The sequence below is a fragment of the Sus scrofa genome, chromosome 14 (assembly GCF_000003025.6).
Source record: "Sus scrofa isolate TJ Tabasco breed Duroc chromosome 14, Sscrofa11.1, whole genome shotgun sequence".
NCBI lineage: Eukaryota > Metazoa > Chordata > Mammalia > Artiodactyla > Suidae > Sus > Sus scrofa.
This window is the reverse complement of record NC_010456.5, coordinates 32,534,588-32,554,719: the sequence shown is the minus strand read 5'-3', so window position 1 is coordinate 32,554,719 and position 20,132 is coordinate 32,534,588. Positions and strand designations below refer to the sequence as shown.

The 20,132-nt window shown below is 49.7% G+C and overlaps 1 protein-coding gene across 1 annotated transcript in view; it reads right to left on the bottom strand.

Annotated features, from left to right (window-relative positions):
- Positions 1-20,132, bottom strand: part of CUX2 (cut like homeobox 2) — a 275,414-nt gene that overhangs the window by 32,475 nt on the left and 222,807 nt on the right. Inside the window, exons 5-10 of the mRNA XM_021073976.1 lie at positions 14,841-14,975; positions 10,997-11,120; positions 9,845-9,921; positions 8,913-8,979; positions 7,616-7,664; positions 2,234-2,338 (exon numbers count right to left, since the gene is read on the bottom strand). Of these exons, the coding sequence (XP_020929635.1) occupies positions 2,234-2,338; positions 7,616-7,664; positions 8,913-8,979; positions 9,845-9,921; positions 10,997-11,120; positions 14,841-14,975 (557 nt within the window). The remainder of the gene's footprint in view (positions 1-2,233; positions 2,339-7,615; positions 7,665-8,912; positions 8,980-9,844; positions 9,922-10,996; positions 11,121-14,840; positions 14,976-20,132) is intronic.

Genomic DNA, 20,132 nt, shown 5'->3' with positions numbered 1-20,132 from the left:
TTACTGCGAAAAAGTCCACGTCCTGTACACTTAGACTCACATTTTCCCTTGTGGATGTTATGCTTCAATAAAACATTTGTTAAAAAGGAACAAAAAAGGGAAGCAGTCAGTTGGATGAGGAAGTGGTGGTGATGGGGTGTTTTGGTCGAGAGAACAGCACCGAGGTCTGAGTTTCTAAATTGGGCCCAGGTCTCACCCGAGGGGGATGTCCCCGTCCCAGGCAGCAAGAGACCCGCAGGATTAGATCTGAGAGCTCAAAGCCATAAGCTGCGTTAGGGTGGTTCCTTCCTCTTCCTAATTTGCTACCGGCCCCAAGCCCCACAGCTTCTCCAGGTTTTGGGAAATGGCTTCTTAGTCCGGGATGAAGATAAAGAGGATTCTGTTTGAGGAGACCTGAAGTCAGGCTTGAGCCTGCCCTTGGGCTCAGTTACAAATGAATCTAAGCAGCAGTACAAAGGAAAAAACAAAAATACAAAAAAAAAAAACGACCACTACCAACTCAGGCTATCCTTCCATTGAGATAAATGCCAATTAAAACAGGAAGCGGATGCCATTAACACATTAAATTAATTAGCATCGAGCGCCACTGTTGTGCTCAGAAAAGCTCACTCCCCAAACCAGCAAAGTTCCCCATGGCTGATTAGCACAGGCATTTGCTGGGTTCCACAGGGGTTAATTAAGAACCATTGGCCAATGCTCTCTGAGGCGTCCTCGTGAGCTCTCTTGCTCTCAGTCTCTCTTGTGTTCACTCTCTGTGTTGTGCAGACATCGGGCACTTTGATACATACACACGGCCTCAGGGGACACAGGCAGAGGTGGACACACCTATGGACACAACACACACTGATGCATGTACCTGCAGGGATACTCCTGTTGACAAGCACACACACAGAAATGCACGGGCATCAAGAAGATACACTCATATGGATCTGTCACCATCACATAAAGAAACATGTACGTGTTTAAAGGGGCCACCTGCTCACATAGGCAAAAACATCCTGGATATAACAGTGGCATCTTGTACCTCCTGAGCACAGACTACAAAGCAAGCACCATGTAATCCTCTCAAGAACCCTATAAAGCAGGTGTTACTTGTACAGATGAGGAAACCAAGGCACAGTTAGATTAAGGATAATTATTTGCCCAAAGGTCACAGACACACACATATACAGTAACACATGTTCAGAGAGACTCATTCTGAAATTTAAACAGAAAGATAGATACAGGCACACAGGTCTGTGTATTGAGGTGTCAGGTGAATTGAAAACTATGCCGGACACTTCAGGTTCATGGATGGAGATGGCAAATCACTCTGGAGCAGACCTGTTATTATTAAGCAATCAGGTATTTCATCCCTTGACATGCAGAGACCTGGAAGTAAGGGGGACCAATTTACAAAAGGAAGCCAAGGCTTTCTGGGAGAAGAAGAACAGAGACTCATTATATGACAGAACGGTAGGTTGGTGTGGCTTTGATTAAAGTTCCTGGGCAGGAAATGTCCCTAGGACCCCAAAGGGGCAGCAACCAGGGGGAATGAGAAAGATGCACTGACTAACTTAATATAGGAACCTCAGGGTTAATGACTAAAGAGTGGTTCTTTGTAGCATGTGGCTGGCTGGGAAGCCTCATTAGAATCACCCTGGCATATTTTAGGAACCCATGGCTGATATGAGTATCAATTTGAGATCTTGGTATGCAGCCCCACTGCGCTCTGGTAGGGACTGAGAACCAGTGGGGGCATCCCCACAGCAGTGCCCCCAGAGCCACCAAGCAATGCCAGACGAGTGGTCAACAGCAACACCTGTTGGCAGCCACCAAAACTGCATTGCTGCTCTATCCACCAGACTCGCCCTCCTACTCACTCTTGCTGGGCATCTGGCAATAAGAATGATCCTCTTGGGCCTGACTAAATTCCTGACATTCTTGGACAATTAGGGGTAAGGGGACTTCCTGTTAATTAAGGTATGTGGAAGCTTGAACGTGAAAAGCTAAAAGAGCTGTGGCTGTTGTTGACCCTCAGCTGGTAAAGCAAGTTATAGGAATTATGTTTATCTATACACTGACCCTGGTTATTAAGATGCTATGCCCACTGTATGCACACAGAGACCCATACCCACTCATGTGCACAATTTCATAGATGCACATGGTCCATCCACAAAACATCACCTACATATTCAAACCCACAGACATAGCCTTTCCTAACCTTTCCCTCCGGCTCCCCCACCATCCTTACCCCACTGGGTCCCTGAGGGGAGCAGCAGGCCAGGCGGATGGAGCTGTTGACAGAAGCAAGCTGTTCCCGAAGACTTTCCACCTCCCGCTGGGCGGCCTCGGCTCGCTGAAACAGGGTGAATGTGGTTAAGCGGGGAGCGGGGCCACACCAGATCCCACTCTGTCTTCCACTGCTTTCCTGTGCCGTCTCAGGAGTGGTGGCTTGGGGAGGCAGGTCTCTGAGGGCCTAGGGTCCTACTTTCTGGGTCCTGAACCCTAGAGTTGGCTCTGGTTTCTCCTGGTGTGCTGGGCAGGAAGGCAGATGCTGTCTTGATGGGACTGGAAGGTTTTCACATGTTCCCAGGCCATTTCTGTCTGCCAAGTAAACTTTAGCCTGGCTGGGAACAAGAGGCCCGAGTTTGTCCCCAGCTCCTGCGCCACCTGGTGGGGAATGAGTCCTCGATGGTGCCTCTGCAGAGGTGGCTTCAAAGCCTATAAGTTGTTGCAGGCTCCTAGGCAAGTTACTTCCCCTCCCTGGGTCTCAGTTTTCCTTTTTTGAAATGGGGCAATGAAATACATCTAAAGTCAGAATGCAAGAGTTCCCACTATGGCTCAGTGGGTTAAGAACCTAACACAGTGTCTGGGAGGATGCAGGTTAGATCTGTGGCCTTGCTCAGTGGGTTAAAGATCTGGCGTTGCCACAAGCTGTGGTGTAGGTTCTAGATGCAGCTTGGATCTGGTGTTGCCATGGCTGTTTGGTGTAGGTCTTGGCTGCAGTTCCAATTCGACCCCTAGCCCAAGAACTTCCAATGGCCCCAGGTTTGGCCATGAAAAAAAAAAATCAGAATGCCACAGTTTACTGAATCTCTCTCTCTCTCTTGTCTTTCTAGGGCCACACCTGTGGCGTATGGAGGTTATATTGACCAGGCTAGGGGTCAAATTGGAGCTGTAACTGCCGGCCTACACCATAGCCATGGCAACGCCAGATCCTTAACGCACTGAGCGAGACCAGGGATCAAACCTGTGTCCTCATGGATACTAGACAGATTCATTTCTACTGATCCATGACAGGAACTCCCCCTGAATTGAATCTTAACTCTTCAAAAGTTTCTAAGAAAAGAGCCCAGAAGGAAGCATCCAAATGTTAACAATGTAGACTGTGGCTTTGGAGAGAAATTCATACTTTGTTTCTTCCTGGTTGTGTGATCTTAAGTAAGAAACTTCATATTCCTGGACTCAGTTTACCTATCTGTAAAGTGGGGATTATAAAAGCAAGTATCTCAGAGGGTTGTTCTGTGAGTAAATGATGTGGTAAAATACAACTCATTAAGAATCTCACCTTGACGCCTAACATGGAAATCTGCCAATAATTGGTTAACTTTATTAACAACGATAGGTGATACGGGATTTTGAATTATTAGTTGGAAAACTAAAGGAGCTAAGGCTCTATTTTGACCTCTAGCTAGTGATACAGGTCATAGTGATTAAGTTTAACTTACACATTGTTCTTGGCAATCAAGATGTTGTACCTGCTACAGGCCAACAGACCCACTCACATCCATGTGCACATTTCGTTGATTTATTTTTTTAACTGATTTGTTTATTTATTGGTATCCTGCCTTGTTCCAGAAATGGTTCAAGTCAAGTCAGATTTGTTTTGGTAAGGGCTTTGGGTGTGTGGGGTTGTAGAGGAAAAAAAATTTTTTTTGAGAAAATATTTTTGTTTCCACACAGTGTTTTTTGAGCAAGTTTGACTGAGACTTGGGATCTGGGCTAAAAGACAAGCCTTGGAAGTTTATATATAGGACTGATTAGCTAGTGAGGGCTCCAGAGAGGTTCACTCCCCAGGAGGGGTGTGTTAACATTTCAAGGGGGGATACCAGGGAGACATCCCCTGGGTTGTCAAGCTGGGTTTAAAGCTGCTGGTCTTGTCTCCCCCTGGACAGAAGCATTTACATTCCAAAGCTAAAAACCCAGGATCCTCGCCCTTCTGTCTGTATGACACCTGGGAGTAGATTTCTCTCCCTTTCTCAGAAGGCCCCTCTCCTATACAACCACCCAGGTTCATATTTGGGGGGCTCCTTGACTACAGTACAAACTCCAGTGCACGTAGGATGCCATCTGGTTCTCATCTCGTCACCCCAGAAGAACTGGGCAAACTGGTGTGGTTTTTACTATGCAAGTACTACTAATGATCTGCTCTGCTCCAGAATCCTCTTGCTCACATTTACAATATAGATATTAAAGACTACTAGGATGACATTTTCTTTTTCCTCAGATACTCTATATAATGAACAGGTTTTAGTTTTATACTCAGAAAAAAAAATAAATGTTATTAAAAATGTTTCCTGGAATTCCCATCGTGGCGCAGCAGAAACAAATCCGACTAGGAGCCATGAGGTTTTGGGTTGGATCCCTGGCCTCACTCAGTGGGTTAAAGATCCAGTGTTGCCGTGAGCTATGGTGTAGGGCACAGACGTGGCTTGGATCCTGTGTGGCTGTGGCTGTGGTGTAGGCCGGCAGCTGTAGCACTGATTAGACCCCCTAGCCTGGGAACTTCCATATGCCGTGGTTGTGGCCCTAAAGAGATAAAAGACAAAAAAAAAAAAAAAAAAAAAAAAAAGAAAAGAAAAAAATGAAAAATGCTTCCTATTTAAACTACTCTTGGGAGTTCCTGTCGTGGCTCAGTGGTTGGCAAATCTGACTAGGAACCATGGGGTTGTGGGTTCAATCCCTGGCCTTGCTCAGTGGGTTAAGGATCTGGCGTTGCCGTGAACTGTGGTGTAGGTTGCAGACGTGGCTCGGATCCTGCATTGCTGTGGCTGTGGCGTAGGCCGGTGGCTACGGCTCCAATTTGCCCCCTGGCCTGGGAACCTCCATATGCTGCAGGAGCAGCCCAAGAAATGATAAAAAAAAAAAAAAAAAAAAAAGATAAACTATTGTATAAGATCTCTTTTCTTTTCTTTCTTTTTTGGCTGCCCCTGTGGCATGTGGGAAGCTCCCAGTCCAGGGCTTAAATCCAAGCCATAGCTGCGATCTACACCACAGCTGTGGCAATGCCAGATCCTTAACCCACTGCACTGGGCAGAGGATCAAGTCTGCACTTCCACAGTGACCTGAGCCGCTGTGGTTGGATTCTTAACTCACTGTGCCACACTGGGAACTCCTAAGATCTCTCTTCTCAAGCCTGGTTATGGTCAGAGAGCCAAGTCTGAGGACACATGGTACTGGAGAGGCTACTGGGAAATAGGCCTTCTCATGCCTTGCTGGGGGGTATGGCACAACCCCATTCAAGGCAGTGTGGCCACAAATTATAACTGCAGAGCCCTTTTCCCCAACAGTTCTACTTCTAGGAATTTGTCCTATATCGTGGCTTGGTTATGTGGGAAATGATACCTGTATAAGGTGACCCACAACAGTATCAAGGATGATGGTGAAATATTGGAAATATCATAAATGCTCATTGATAGAATGCGAGTTAGACCAGAGGTTGGCAAAACGCAGCCCACTGCCTGTTTACGTAAATAAAATTCTACTGGGCACAGCCATGTGCCCCACTTGTTTCCATGCTGGCTATGCTTTCACTCTGCCATGGCAAAGCTGAGTTGTTGTGACTGTGACCTGCAAGGTCAAAAATATTTACTCTCTGACCTTTGACAGGAAGTTTGCCTTCCTCTGGGTTAGATGATGTGTCCATGCAGTGCAATACTACACAGCAGTTAATAGAAAAGGAACGGCTTTATCTATGGATATGGAATCAGCTCTAAGATATATATATATATATATATATATATATATATATATATATATACACACACACACAGAAAAAGTAAGCTTTGAGAGGATATATATAGTACCTACAATTTTAGTTTTAAAGAGGGGTAAAAGTAGATATTCACGGGCTTGTGAATGGATCTCTGGGAGGAGACCCCAGACAATGTAACAGAGGTTGCCAGGGGTAGAGCAACTGGGGGCCATGATCAGGGGAGGGAGATGGAGTTTCTGGGCTTATGTACCTGAGGATTTTTTTTTTTTTTTTTTTTTTTTTTAGGGCCGCACCCATGGCACATGGAAGTTCCCAGGCAAGGGAGCGAATGGGAGCTGCAGCTGTCCACCTACACCACAGCCAACATCAATGCAGGATCTGGGCCATGTCTGCGACCTACACCACAGCTCAGGGCAACACCAGATCCTTAACCCACTGAGCAAGGCCAGGGGTTGAACCCTCATCCTCATGGATACTAGTTGGGTTCATTATTGCTGAGCCATGATGGGAACTCCCCATTTTGAGTTTTGAACTAAGTAAATGGATTACCTATTTAAAAAACTAACCTCCAAAACGTTATTCTTTTCCACGGTTTCTCTGCAGGTGGAAGTGCCCTGCCCTGTGCCTGCACAGCTATGCCTCTAGGTCTTTGCCTCTGGTGTCCTCCACCTGGAATGCAATTCCTCAAGAGAACAGCACTTGGACTTCAGAACCTGGCTGCAAAGTGTCATCTCAGGAGGCCTCCCTTAATGAGCCCTGGGAAATGACCACATGCCCTGTCACACTGCTGACCCCTCCTGGCCATGCCCCTGGCATGGGAGAGGTGTGGTAGGCCCAAGGGATCACAGACTGAACCCTCATGGCCATGTCTCACCTCCTTTCAAAATCCTGCCCAACTCTGTCTCCCAGATGGCAACACATCTAAAGCCTGAGGAAGGTAGGATGCGAGAACTCCATTTATAAACGTGAAAACTGAGACCTGGAGAGGCTGAAGGACTTGCAAAGACCTGGGCTGGGACTAGGATGTGAGGGCCCCAGGGGAGGCTGGAGTCCTCCCAGTGCTTGACTGGCACCTAAGTGGGGAGGCTGTCGGAGACCTGAGGTGGGGACAGAAGGAGAGAAGCAGCCCCTGCCCAGTTCTGTGGAACACGGCTCCTCCCTCAAGCTGGTTCTGAGAGCCCCACATCCCAGCTCAGCCTGGGGACGGGCCTGGGACCCCTGGTCACTGCTCTACCTTCCTCCCATGGGGAAGGACACTGGTTAAGCTCCGAAAGGCTGCCTCCCGGCCTTTACCAGGGCCGTCCCCGCTCTTGGAATCCCATCCTTCCACAGTCTCTGTTTACTCGTCAGGTCTCAGCACCACGGCTCTTCCTCTGGGATGTCTTCCCTGTCCCCTGTGTCTGGGTCAGGTGCCAACCTCCCTAGTCGTTGCTGCCTGCATCACCCTGGTTCCCAGGGTCCTGTCTGTGCCCCGCCTCCCTCCTCTGGGAACGCAGGGACTGGGTACCAGCCATCTCCCTGCCCCAGCGCTCGCCATGGCATGCAGTCCAATTCATATGGACTGAGCTCAGCTTCCTCCTCTCGGCCCGAGACCCCCTCACCCCGGGCAGAATGAGCCCCCAGCACACAACTCCTCACCTGATTTGCTTTCTCCAGGTTGGTCATGATCAGGCCGACTTCATCTGCCCTGAGACAGAAAGACGAGGCCCTGAGGAAGGGATTCTGGCAGCCACCAGGGCCCCCGCCCTTCCTGATACTGCCCTGCCCCTGCCAACTCAACAGTGGAGGCCTGCGGAGGCTGCCTGCCATCCTTACTACTGGTCAGAACCCAGGCTGCGAGAATGAAAATGGGGCCTCAGCACCGCACCCCTTCCAGGCAGCCCTGCCGCCATCTCCCCCGGGGGTTCACACTCTGAAGCTGCCACAGAGCTTTTGCCTCTGCTGTGCCTTCTGCCTGCACGCCTTCCTCAAGAGAACAGGGCCTGAGCTTTAAGACCTCCTCGGAGGCCTTCTGCAATTACCCTCATTTATTTCGCTGCCTCCCCATCCCCTGGGTTGCCAACACTTAGGGGATCGGGATGGGCCTCATCCCCTCTGTTGCCCCTCTGACTACCGTGGGGTGGGGGCCACAGGAGGCCTGTGAGGAGCACTTGGTGACTAAACGCCACTCAGGTTGTTTGGGTGGAAGGCCTTCTCTGTACGAGCTGTCCCGCTGCCCAGAGCACCTTCACCAGCATTCTTCATGTGGTCTTCTCCTTCTCATCTTTGAGGTCTCATTCTGAAGGTCATCTCCCCAGGGAAGCCTCCCTGACTACCCTGCATAATAGGACCCACCCACCCTCTCTGTTATTCTCTCTTGCTGCTCCCAGTTTTTCCCTATCAAGTGCCCACAACAGGGCCAGACTTTCAGTAAGTGCTCAATAGTGTCTTTGAATGAAAAAATTTATTCCTGTTTATCAGTTGGTGTCTGTCTCCTATCTTTGACCAAGGACAGGTCCATGGCCTGATGTTTCCTCCAGGGACCCAGCATAGCCCTGGACAAACAGTAGGTGCTAGAAAAGTGTTTGTGGATTAAGTGATATCATACAGCCTGAAGAAATGTTGAGTCCGGGCTAATTTAAGTGAATGACACTTGGCCCTGAGGACTGGGCTGTGAAGTTGCGGAGTGGGGATCGCCCCTGGAGGCCAGGGCGAGGCAGAGGCCCTGAACAGCAGCGTCTGCTTAGCCGGCAAACCAGGACGGCCTTTAGAGTCTGTGCTGCACGGACAGCATCACAAATGACTGGCAACAGTTGTGTGCCTCTGTGGGTGTGGGGCAGAGAGTGCTTACTGAAGTGGGTGCCTCGGGCAGAATCGCAGAGAGAAAAGTCGAGGGAGGAGGCAGATTTGGGAGGGTCAGAGGGAGGAGGTACACCTCAGCAGGGCATTCACTTACTTGGATGCCGCCTCTTCATCGTACTTCCGCCGCAGCTCCAGCAGCTCTGTCTGTGTGGCCTTTAACGCTGGGAAAAGTTAAAGTGAGGCCCTCCACTCTCAGGGAGGTAGAACCCGCTCCCTGTCCATGGGGCCCAGAAAGCGGAATGAGGCTTGGGGTAGTGAAGATTTTTCTTTCGGTTAGAACTGGCGAGGGCTGGTGAGTTTCCTGTGCCTCGAAGGGATTAAAGCTGGTGGAGGATTGTGGAGGGGCCGAGGTGGGGAGGGCAGACAACATGATCCCCTCTGAGTCTATGAGGCTTAGGGGACCCAAGGAAGCAGAACCTGGGGCATGAGCCCCCTAAGGCCCTTAGGTCACTTTGGGACCTGGGTGGGGCCATCCATCCATGAGCCCACTGAGGTTCTACCCAGGAAGTGAGGGGGACAGGGAGGAGCAAGGAAGTCAGAAGGTCATGTGTACAATGATAAAGGAGGGATTTCTCATAAAATACCAGGTTTCTGATTTTTCTACAAAAATGGAAGGGACTGGCCACCCGGGGCAGTGCCTGGCTGGCGCTCAGCAGTGGCCACCTCTTTCAATGAGGCCTGGGTTCTCCAGTTTGACCCAGACCTGCCCTTCCTCACTGTAGTACCTAACCCAGCCAGACTGGCTGCTTGCCTGGCCACTCGAGACACTGAAGTTGCCACCCCTGATTTAATTTGATCTCAAACCCTCTCCCCGCCGTCGTAGGACCTCTGAGGACTGGAGCTCTGATCCCTGCTGGGGAATGTAGGTCTTTCCTTTGCTTTCCCAAACTCCTTTCCTGGCCTCTTGATTCCAGAACACCGGACCCCGTGACCACAGTGTTACAGCCCTTTCCCACTCCCCCTGGGCCTCCTGGTCTGATGGGGCCGGGCTGTTGCATGAGGGCAGGCACATGGGTCAATACATACCTGAATGGAGGACCTTGATCTTCTCCTCGGCTTCCCCCAGTCTGGCTGCCAAAGTGATTTGTACTTCTTGAAGGCCCCTGTGAAAAGACCTGGTGTGTGGACTGGCCCGTCCTGCCTCCCTACTCCCTGTAATATGCACCTCTGGTCCTCTTTTTTTTGGCTGTGCAGAAGTTCCCAGGACAGGGATAGAACTCACGCCACAGGAGTGACCTAAGCCACAGCAATGATAAATGCTGGATCCTTAATCTGTTGCATCACAAGGGAACTCCTTCACCACTGTTTGTTTTTTTGTTTTGTTTTTTTTTTTAGGGCTGCACCCATGGCATATGGAGGTTCCCAGGCTGGGGGTCGAATTGGAGCTGCAGCTGTTGGTCTATGCCACAGCCACTGCAATGTGGGACCTGAGCCATGTCTGCAACCCACACCACAGCTCACAGCAATGAGGCCAGGGATCGAACCTACATCTTCATGGTTACCAGGTGGGTTCGTTACTGCTGAGCCACAATGGAACCCATTGAGTGAGGCCAGGGATCAAACCTGCATCCTTATGGTTATTAGCCAGGTTTGTCAGCGCTGAGCCATAATGGGAACTTCTGTACCTCTGTCTTTTTAATCCGTCCTTAAACATGACACTTAGGCACTTGGCTGCTCTGCTGTTCTGCTGACTGTGTAGCCTCCATTATAGGGGGTTGATGTTAAGTAAAGGAAAACATTTGCAATAACACAGGTGGGCCTCATCTAATCAGTTGATGATCTTAAAAAAACGAAATTGAGGAAGAAGAAATTCTGCCTCAAGATGGCAGCACTGACTCCCACCCAACAGTTTCCAGCCTGCTGGCTGGCTCTACCAATTCGGACTTGCCTGCCTCAGTTGTGTGAGCCAAGTCCTTGAAATATACCTCTTAATTAAAAAAAAAAAAATCCTACTAGTTGTGCTTCTCTGGAGAGCCTTGACGAGTATATCACCATTAGCCTCCTTTTCCAGATGGGGAAATTGAGGCTCAGAAAGGTGATGTGACCTGCCGAGTGTGTGGCTTGAACCAAGGCCTGCATCTCCATCTCGAACCTGTATCTAGAGTCCCCAAGACTTCCCAGGTCCCACGTCTCAGACAGGTGGAGCAGCAGGAACCCTCCCGTCCTCCTCACACTCACTTTTGTTTCTCTGCCTCATTTCTCTGCAGCAAAGTTTCTGTCAGGAGGGCTTTGCTGGGAATGCCTGGGAGGTGGCTCCCCTCAGTCAGGGTGGGCCCGGCTGGTGACGTCCCCTCTCTCTGCTCTGGAGGGAGAAAAAGAGAGAAAATCACCCATTGCAGAGAGTGGTGTGACAGCCAGAGTCGTGTTCTGCAAACCAGACTGACTGACAGTGCTGGGAGAAGAATGAACTTCCCAAACTCAGCGCTGGAGAAGGTGCAGCTGTCATGACCCGGTGTCACCGCCATCAGCTGGGCTGCAGCCTTGGTGCATGTGCACAAGGAAGTCAAACTCCTACCGTGCTGGCCCTGGACAGCACACCTAGAGGCTTCCTTTGCCCTCTCAGACCTGTTCCTGCCTCCTTGGCCCTCTTTACTGTATAAAAAAAAAGCATGGTAAGATATACATGACAAAACCATTTTAACCACTTTAAAGTGCACAATTTCCTGACATTTAGTAGAGTTACAATGCTGTGCAACCATTACCAGTAATTCCAGAACACTGTCGTCACCCCAAAAGGAATCCTGCTACCATTAAGCAGTCACTCCCCATTCCCTTCTTCAGTGCCTGGCAATCACTGTTGTGCTTTCTGTCTCTATGGATTTGGGTTATTTTGGATATTTCAGGATCACTGGAATCATAACATATGGCCTTTTGTGACTTGGTTTTTTCACTTAGCGTAATGTTTTCGGGGTTCATCCAGGTTGGAGCATGGGTCAGTATTTCATTCCTTTTTAATGGCCGAATAATATTCCATTTTTTTGGATATACCATATTTTCCTCCATTCACCTACTGGTGGACATTTGGATTATTTCCACCATTTGGCTACTGTGAACAGTGCTGCTATAAATATTTGTTTCCAGGATTTGTTTGAGCACCTGTTTTCAATTTTTTGGGATATATCCCTAGGAGTTGAATGACTGGGCACAGTATAACTCCAGATTTAACCTACTGAAGAATTGCCACACTGTTTTCCCTTCCCCACAGTTGATGGCACACACTCAGATCCTCAGACATCACCCCTCATCTGCAGGTGCCCTGGTGCAGAACCCACGTCAGGTCCATCTTTGTAGGTCCTGTGGTGGCTCATCTGGGGATCAGTGTGTGCATTTTGCACAGAATTCATCATGAAGAGAGAAGTGATCAGGGACCAGCCATGGAGGGTGAGTGGCTCAAAAGTTCCAAAATTCGGATCCCCAACCTTGGGCCCGAGTGACGCAGTTAAATTCTGTCCTGGTTATTAAGTTTCTACTGTGAGCCTGGCACAGGAGGGTGAGTGCAGAGATGGGTGGTTTGCAGAGTGAGCCCCTAGAGGGGCTGGCAAAGTGGTTATCTCACAGCACACACACACACACACACACATGTGCGTACACATGTATGGGGAATGTTACAGGTGCTGAGGCCACAGCAGTGGACAAATAGGTAAGGTTTGATCATCATGATTCAGAACAGAAAGTGTCCTTAAGGAAAGACACATCCCAAGGCCAAGGTCAAAAGCCTATGATCTGAAACTCATCAGCTCAGCTTTCGGTGCTGCCTTTTCTTTTTACTTTTCTAATAAAGATCACATCTCACCCCCCTCCCCCTAAAAAAAAGGAAAAAGAAGAAGAAGCCTATGGTCTGATTCCCTGCCTGGCCACCTGCTGCTTCTGTGACTCAGTTTCCCCATCTGTAAAATGGGGCCAACAATACCTCAGATGGTTGATGCCAGGAGACAGTGGGATACTGTGTTAAAGGCACAATGCATAGGGCAAATGCTCTCACGAGGCAGTTTCCATAACTACTGTTATTCTTACAGAGGGACAGTCAAACCTGAGAGTGACCTCAGAGGAAGGAGTGACAGTTTTGCTGGAGAACCTCAGAGGTTTCATAGAGGTGTGTACACAGGAACAGGGGCTGAAGAACTGCCAAGTCCTGGCTTGTCAGGGTTGGTTGGAAGGGTATTCCTGGTGTAGGAACAGAATTGGCAAAGTGCTGTTCCCCAGAAGACCCTGCCCAGGACCAGGCTTACTGTGGGTGCTCATACTCACTAGGCAATTAGGGTGGGCAAAGAGGGAGGAGGTTGTGAAACGGGGGAGTTGTTTCCTGAGAAGTGATTATGTGTCATGGTTTCATGTGACAGGCCTCAGCCCATTTTGTTTTCAGTACAGGCCAAATCTGGCCCATTACCTGTTTTGTCAATAAAATTTTACAGGAATGAAGTCATGCCCACTCATTTACATACTCTCTATGGCTGCTTTCAACCAGTGTTAAGTAGTTGTGACAGAAACTGTATGGCATGCGACATCTGAGATATTTATTTTCTGGTCCTTTTCAGAAACAGCTTGCTGACCTCTGAGGTAAATCCTACTCACTCGCTCCTTAGACAGGATCTCTTCATCTGACTCTCCCCCAATTCTCTCCTTAATTTTTACCCAAAGCCCTTCTCATCAGTTGACATATCATATATGTCACTAATTTATTTGTTGACAGTCTCTCCCTCTAGAAGGTCAGCATGACAAGGGCAGAGATTTTTGTCTTTTTTTTTTTTTTTTTGTCCTTTTTAGGGCCGTACCAGTGGCATATAGAAGTTCCCAGGCTAGGGGTCAAATCAGAGTTGTAGCTGCCAGCCTACACCACAGCCACAGCAACGCAGGACCTGAGCCACACCACAACTCACGGGAACACCAGATCCTTAACCCACTGAGTGAGGCCAGGGATGGAACCTGCATCCTTGAGGACACTGTGTCGGGTTCTTAACCTGCTAAGCCACAACGGGAACTCTGATTTTTGTGTTTTGTTCCTAGCTGTGTCCCCATTGTCTGCAACAGTGCCTGGCATGCAGGTCAATCAACACCCAAGACTTGGATGGTTACCAGTGGCTTTCACTTGCTCCCTGCTCCTCCCTATGGTGACCTCACCTTCCAATGCTAAGCACCATGCTGAATTTCATCCATCATTCTCTTGCTTTTTTTTTGTCTTTTTGCTTTTTCTAGGGCCGCTTCCCACAGCATATGGAGGTTCCCAGGCTAGGGATCTAATCGGAGCTGTAGCTGCCGGCCTATGGCAGAGCCACAGCAACGCGGGATCTGAGCTGCCTCTGTGACCTACACCACAGCTCACGGCAACGCAAGATCCTTAACCCACTGAGCAAGGGCAGGGATCGAACCCGCAACCTCATGGTTCCTAGTCAGATTCGTTAACCACTGCGCCACAACGGGAACTCCACATTCTCTTGCTTTTAAATGTTTTAATCACAACATACATACTTGTAAACACTGTATTTCTTAGCTCTGCTAGTTTCTTTCTTAACTTGTCTCATTTGGGGCTCAGGCAGTGCTGAGTTCACTACCTCAGGTTTCCCTCTTCTCCTGAGCACAGAGCCAGACTACATTTCCTAGTCTCCTTTGGGGTAGCGTGTGGCCACAGGCTTTGGCCAATGGGATGTAGCTGAAATGATGTGTGCCACCTCCAGGCCTGGACCCCACAGACCTCAGTATAATTCTTTCTCTGCCTGTTGGCTAATGGTCAACATTCACTATGACTCTGGATGTTGAGTGTTGACGATGGCAGGACCACCACAGCCTGAGTCCCTGAATGACTGCATGGAGCATTCCATGTAACTTCCCCTCCTTTCAAATTTATTAAGCCTCTGAGATTTGGGGTTGGTCTGTTTCAGCAAAAGTGTACCTTAACCCATCCCACATCTAAAAGGATAAAGTTGTTACCTGCCCCCTTTCCCCCTCAAGGGTGGCCGATTCTGACTGCCAAGTATCCATAGCCCATTTGTTTATTATGGGCATCCTGTGAAAGACTTATCAGTACCTTTGGGGCTGAGGAGCTCGGGATGTCTCTTCCACGAAGTGTGGAGGTCTCGTCGCAGCTGCCCACTGGGGTCGAAGCTGGGGGGCTGCAGTCTTTCGTCTGGGCTGCGTGCCACTTCAAACACAGGCACGGGGTCTGCACAGAGAGAGGAGGACAGGGGTGGTTGGAACCTGGGGACCTGAGGCTGCAGGGCCAGGGAGCTAAGGTGGGAGGAACCATCCACAGGAGACATCTGGCATTGCTCTCGTGGCTTAGAGGAGCGACGTGGACGTTCTGTTTTATAAGGGAGATCTCCAGGCAATTGCTCTGGAGATCATGTGCTGTTTCCATGGGTGTGGACGTCCTGCCCAGCTGAAAATAACAATAAGTATAACTGTCACAATAACTTCATTTTCCTGACTCAAGGTGCCATTTGTGGTGCCATGAGACTGTGTCTTGCCACCTCCAACCACAAGGAGCGTCACTTAGCAAGGACCCCAGCAGGTGCACTCTGAAATCCGTCAGTGTAAGCGCAGCCTTCCCATGGGACCTCCCAGACAAGGCCTGAAGGCAGCGGGGATGGAGGCAGACCTGCTCCTTGGGGACACAGGACTGCTCTTAGGGCTGAGGACTGGCCCACGGCCTTACCCAGTGCTTCCTTAGGCTGTAATATAGTCGGTATGCTTCCACCCAGTTCCCCACCTCTCCTAGCTCCCTCCCTATGTTCTTTTACCGGAGGTTCCCTAAGAGCATCCTTGTACATACAACCCTTGGGGTGCTTCGCAGTAGTTCTGGCCCAACACACCATTATTTGTGGTCGATTAACTAATGGCTTTTCTGGGGGCAAGACACACACATGGATATAAGATGTTTCTGAATTTCCCAACAGATCCCAAATTGAGGACTGCAGGTCCTTTCACCTGGAAATCTGTTCCCCCTTCCCACCCTGTCACCTAGCGAGCACCTCCTCTTTCTTGAGATCTAGAATCCAACACCTCTTCTTCCAAGAGCACCCCGCCCCCACCCTGCCCTGCCCACCAATTCCCCACCTGGGGTAGGAGGCTGGTGCAGCATCTTTCATCTTTTTTGGTTACAAAACCAGTCCTCATGAATGGGTTCCCATGATGCAAGCCAGCATCCCTGGAGGCTTGGATTCAATTTGTTTTCACAGATGAGGAAACTGAGGCTTAGAGAAGCCAGGTGACTTGTTGAGGAGTGGGGGAGAGACTCAAGTTTGGGTCTCTTTCTCATGCTGCGAAGACTTCCTGTCCCAGTGGTGTGGATATTTCAATCCCAGTAGCCTCAGGTGAATGTTCTTGGGACCCCAGGAAAGCCAGGACCTCTTTGCTCCAGACCAAGGGGCCTGGTTTGGTCCACCAGTTCTTTCTGATGCCCCAGAGCCCTCTCCCCCCTGGGCCCTCCCACCGGCATCTGCTTGGCCATTGCTCTCTACTAGTGTGGACACTGGAGTCAGACATCCCTGGTCCAGGTCTAATCCATATTTGCTTCTCAGGATTGCTGTGTGACCTAGGCAAATGGATCTACTTCTCTGTATCTCACCATGAAAGTACCAAGCTCATGGGGCTGTGATGAAGGTTCATGTAAAGTGCTCAACTTGGTGCCTGCACTTGGTCAGCTCAGAACAAATGGAAGTCCTTGCTATTATCCCCTGCCTTTCTGAGCTCTAGGCACACTGGCCTTCTGCTCTCAGTCCCTCAAATGCACCTTACCACCTCAGAGCCTTTGTATAGGCAGGAACCTCTTGAGTTGAAGCGGCATTCAACTCAAATGCCACTTCTTCCAGGAAGCCTTCCTTCAATATGAGCTCTCCCAGCTGCCTGTACCTTTCCCTCACAGCACTCACTGTACTTCCAATTTTCATGGATTCGCAAATGCACCTAATTAACACCCAATGGACTGCAAACTCCACCAGGCAGGGCTGGGACGGCATCTGTTTTTATTTCCCCACTGGACCCCTTGTGGGTGAATGAAGCCTGACCCACAGTCCAACTTAATGAACATCTGCCAATGGGAGAAATGGGGCAGTGCCTATACTTGGGGGCCTTCAGGTCTGGCTGGAACAAGGCCACCTGTGCATTTTATCCCTCTCCTCCTGCCTGTTTGTTTAAGTGGCAGGAGGCTCGGACAATGGGCGTTTGTGTCGAGGTAAGCAGGTGCATGGTAACGCCGCTGCCGTCTTTCCTCTGTCAGCACTCCCCCCACGCCCCGTCATTAGGCAGGGCCTGCTCAGCGGGATATGCCATTATGTCTCCCCGGGCTGATGTAATTATACATTGACATAATTAACCCAGCAAGCGCATTAGGCAGGCCAGCTAAAAATTCATCTATAATTATTTGTTGTGTGCATGCTAATGAGTCCATCTGCACTGCCTTTGTACAACACGGACAAATTAATTTACAAGTCTGGATTTTTTAATAAGTTCAAGGAAACGCTTCCTATTGTGTCCTGGTTTTTGAGAAAGGAAGAAAAAGGCGACAAGCGCTTGCCGGGGTCAGGGAGGTTAGATAAACACGGGCGGGTGCAGCTCTGAGCGGGCACGGAGGACTTGCTCTGGTTCCAGGGAGGTGGAAAAGATCCAGCTCGTGGCTCGGGGGCCGGCTGGCCGGGAGCCTGTTTGAGCCAAAAGATGACACTCGGGTGAAAAAGGATGGCTCGTTCCACGGGATCAGGAATTGATGTTTGCTCTGCTCGGAGGCCCTGTGGTCGCTCCTTGCTGCCTTGTGCCCTCTGTCCGGGGGAAGCTGACCTCAGGTGGCCCCCTGGAGAGGCCTGGAGGAGCGGGGTAGGGTGGCTACTCAATACGGGTTCAGCCATTCCAAGATTCTGTCTCTTTGCCTTCAGTTGCTGGTACAGGGTAGAACACAGAGGTTAAGCACTCAGAACCTGAAGTCCAGGGCTGATCCAAATCCCTTGGGCCCTTGAGCCTCAGTCTCCCCACTTAAAAAGTGGGAAAATACAGTAGTTTCTACTTTTCAGAAATTATTATTGGGAGGACTAAAAAAGATGACTGAGAGAGGTGGTGTGATTTAAGGATTGCTGGTGTCAGCTCCAACTCCAAATTGGCCATGTGACCTTTGGCCAGTTAGTTAACCTTTCTAAACCTTCCTTTTCTCATCTGTAAAATGGAGCTGCAAGGATTGGAAGAGAGAATGTGTAGAGAGATCTGCACAGTGTTGACTGTTGTTATTATCCTGAGAAGGGGCAGCACACTCCAGGGCATGGCCTCTTATATTCTCATCAGTGCCTGTAAGACTCAGAAGCCAACAATCCTGCTATGAACTCCACCCAGGAACTCAAAGGCTCCAGCTTAGAAAGTCACACTGAGGAGTGACAATTCGTCAATTGTCCAACACCCCCACCCACAGTTGGAGAAAAGTGGGGTCCCGTGACTTCCTTCAAGTCTGCCAGTGAGTTGGTGGTAGGGCTGAGATGGGCTCTTGGGCCTCTTCTCCCCACACTGAGTTTCCTTCTGGACCCCCAATTTGAGAAAGAAGGGGGGGTGTGTTCAGATGACTCAGCCAAAGTTAGGCTGTGGCTGAATCCTAACAACCAGAGCACTTTACTTTTTTGGGGGGGTTGGGGGTGCACCCACAGCATATGGAGGTTCCCAGGCTAAGGGTTGAATCAGAGCTGTAGCTGCCAGCCTACGCCACAGCCACAATAATGTGGGATGTGACCTACACCACAGCTCACAGCAACACCGTCTCCTTAACGCATTGAGTGGGGCCAGGGATTGAACCCACGACCTTATGGTTACTAGTTGGATTTGTTTCTGCTGAGCCACAACAGGAACTCCCAGAGCAGTTTAAATGGATTAAAATTCATTCAGTCTCCACCATAACACTGTTAGGTAGGTTTGTGTGTTCCCATTTTAGAGATGGGGAAACTGAGGCACAGGGGTGTGTGTGAAAGAAATCACTTCCCCAAAGTGAGGCCCAATAAGGTTGCTGCTGCTATTTCCATTCTCCAGACATGGTAATGAAGACCCAGAGAGGAAATGCCATATGCCCCAGGTCACCCAGCTCAGAAGTGGCAGAAGTAAGATTTGAATCTGGTGAGCCTGATGACTCTTTGCAGTGGGCCAAGCTTCCTTGAGGCAGGTCTTGGGGGATTATTAGGCCAGAAGCATGAAAGGCTCTGTTCTTGGCCTCACCACTGGCTTGCTGTGTGACCTTGGACAAAGCATCACACTTCTCTGGGCTTCATGCTTAAATTTCTGTTGCAAGTATATCCCTGGCATACACTCAATCGACATTGGATGTCACAAGATAGGGGTGGGGTCCTGCCAAAGTGAGTGATTTTGGCCCTGAGCCTATTCCTTGGAGCTGGGATGCTCCGGGAAGGTGATTATTAAACACCTTCACAGCTGAACTTGACACTTGAGGTTTGAATGTTGTGAATCCTCCAAATTCCCCAAGTTGCTTTCAGATAAAGGGGGAAGGAGAGGGAAGCTGAGGGTCAAATCCTGGCTGTAACACCTTCAGGGAAAGTCACTTAAGTCTCCTGAGCCTCAGTCTCCCCATCAGTAAAACAGAGCTAACAGCAGAACCACAGAGAGCTGTGCAGGGTTCCATGAACACACTGAGTCCGTGACAGTGCCTGGAGACTGGGAGACTCTCAGGGAGCGTTGCCCTTATTCCTATGACATGTGGCAGCCACGGGACAGGCTACCCAGCTCTCCCTTCAAGACAGGACGTCCTGCGAGGAGTTGGTGACAGTCTCCAGGTGCTGCACCTTCAGATCAATTGCAGTGTTTGTTTGGAGGTCATGCTTGCCCAGACCTGCTCCCAGCCAATGACAGCATGACAGGGGTGATAGGGTCGGGCCACTCCTGCTGATGCTGGAAAAGGCAGCCTAGTATTAAGGAGTGAAATGTGGGAGTTCCCGTCGTGGCTCAGTGGTTAACGAATCCGACTAGGAACCATGATGTTGTGGGTTCGATCCCTGCCCTTGCTCAGTGGGTTAAAGATCCAGCGTTGCTGTGAGCTGTGGTGTAGGCTGCAGATAAGGCTCAGATCCCGCATTGCTGTAACTCTGGCGTAAGCTGGTGGCTACAGCTCCAATTCGACCCCTAGCCTGGGAACCTCCATATGCTGCGGGAGCAGCCTTAGAAAAGGCAAAAAGACAAAAAAAAAAAAAAAAAAAAAAAAAGGGAGTGAAATGTGTCCCTCCAAATCCATATGTCAAAGTCCTAACCCCTGATGTGACTGTATTATTTGGAGACAGGGCTTTAGGGAGGTAATTAAGGTTAAATGAGGACATAAGAGTGGGGCCCGATTTGATAGGGCTGG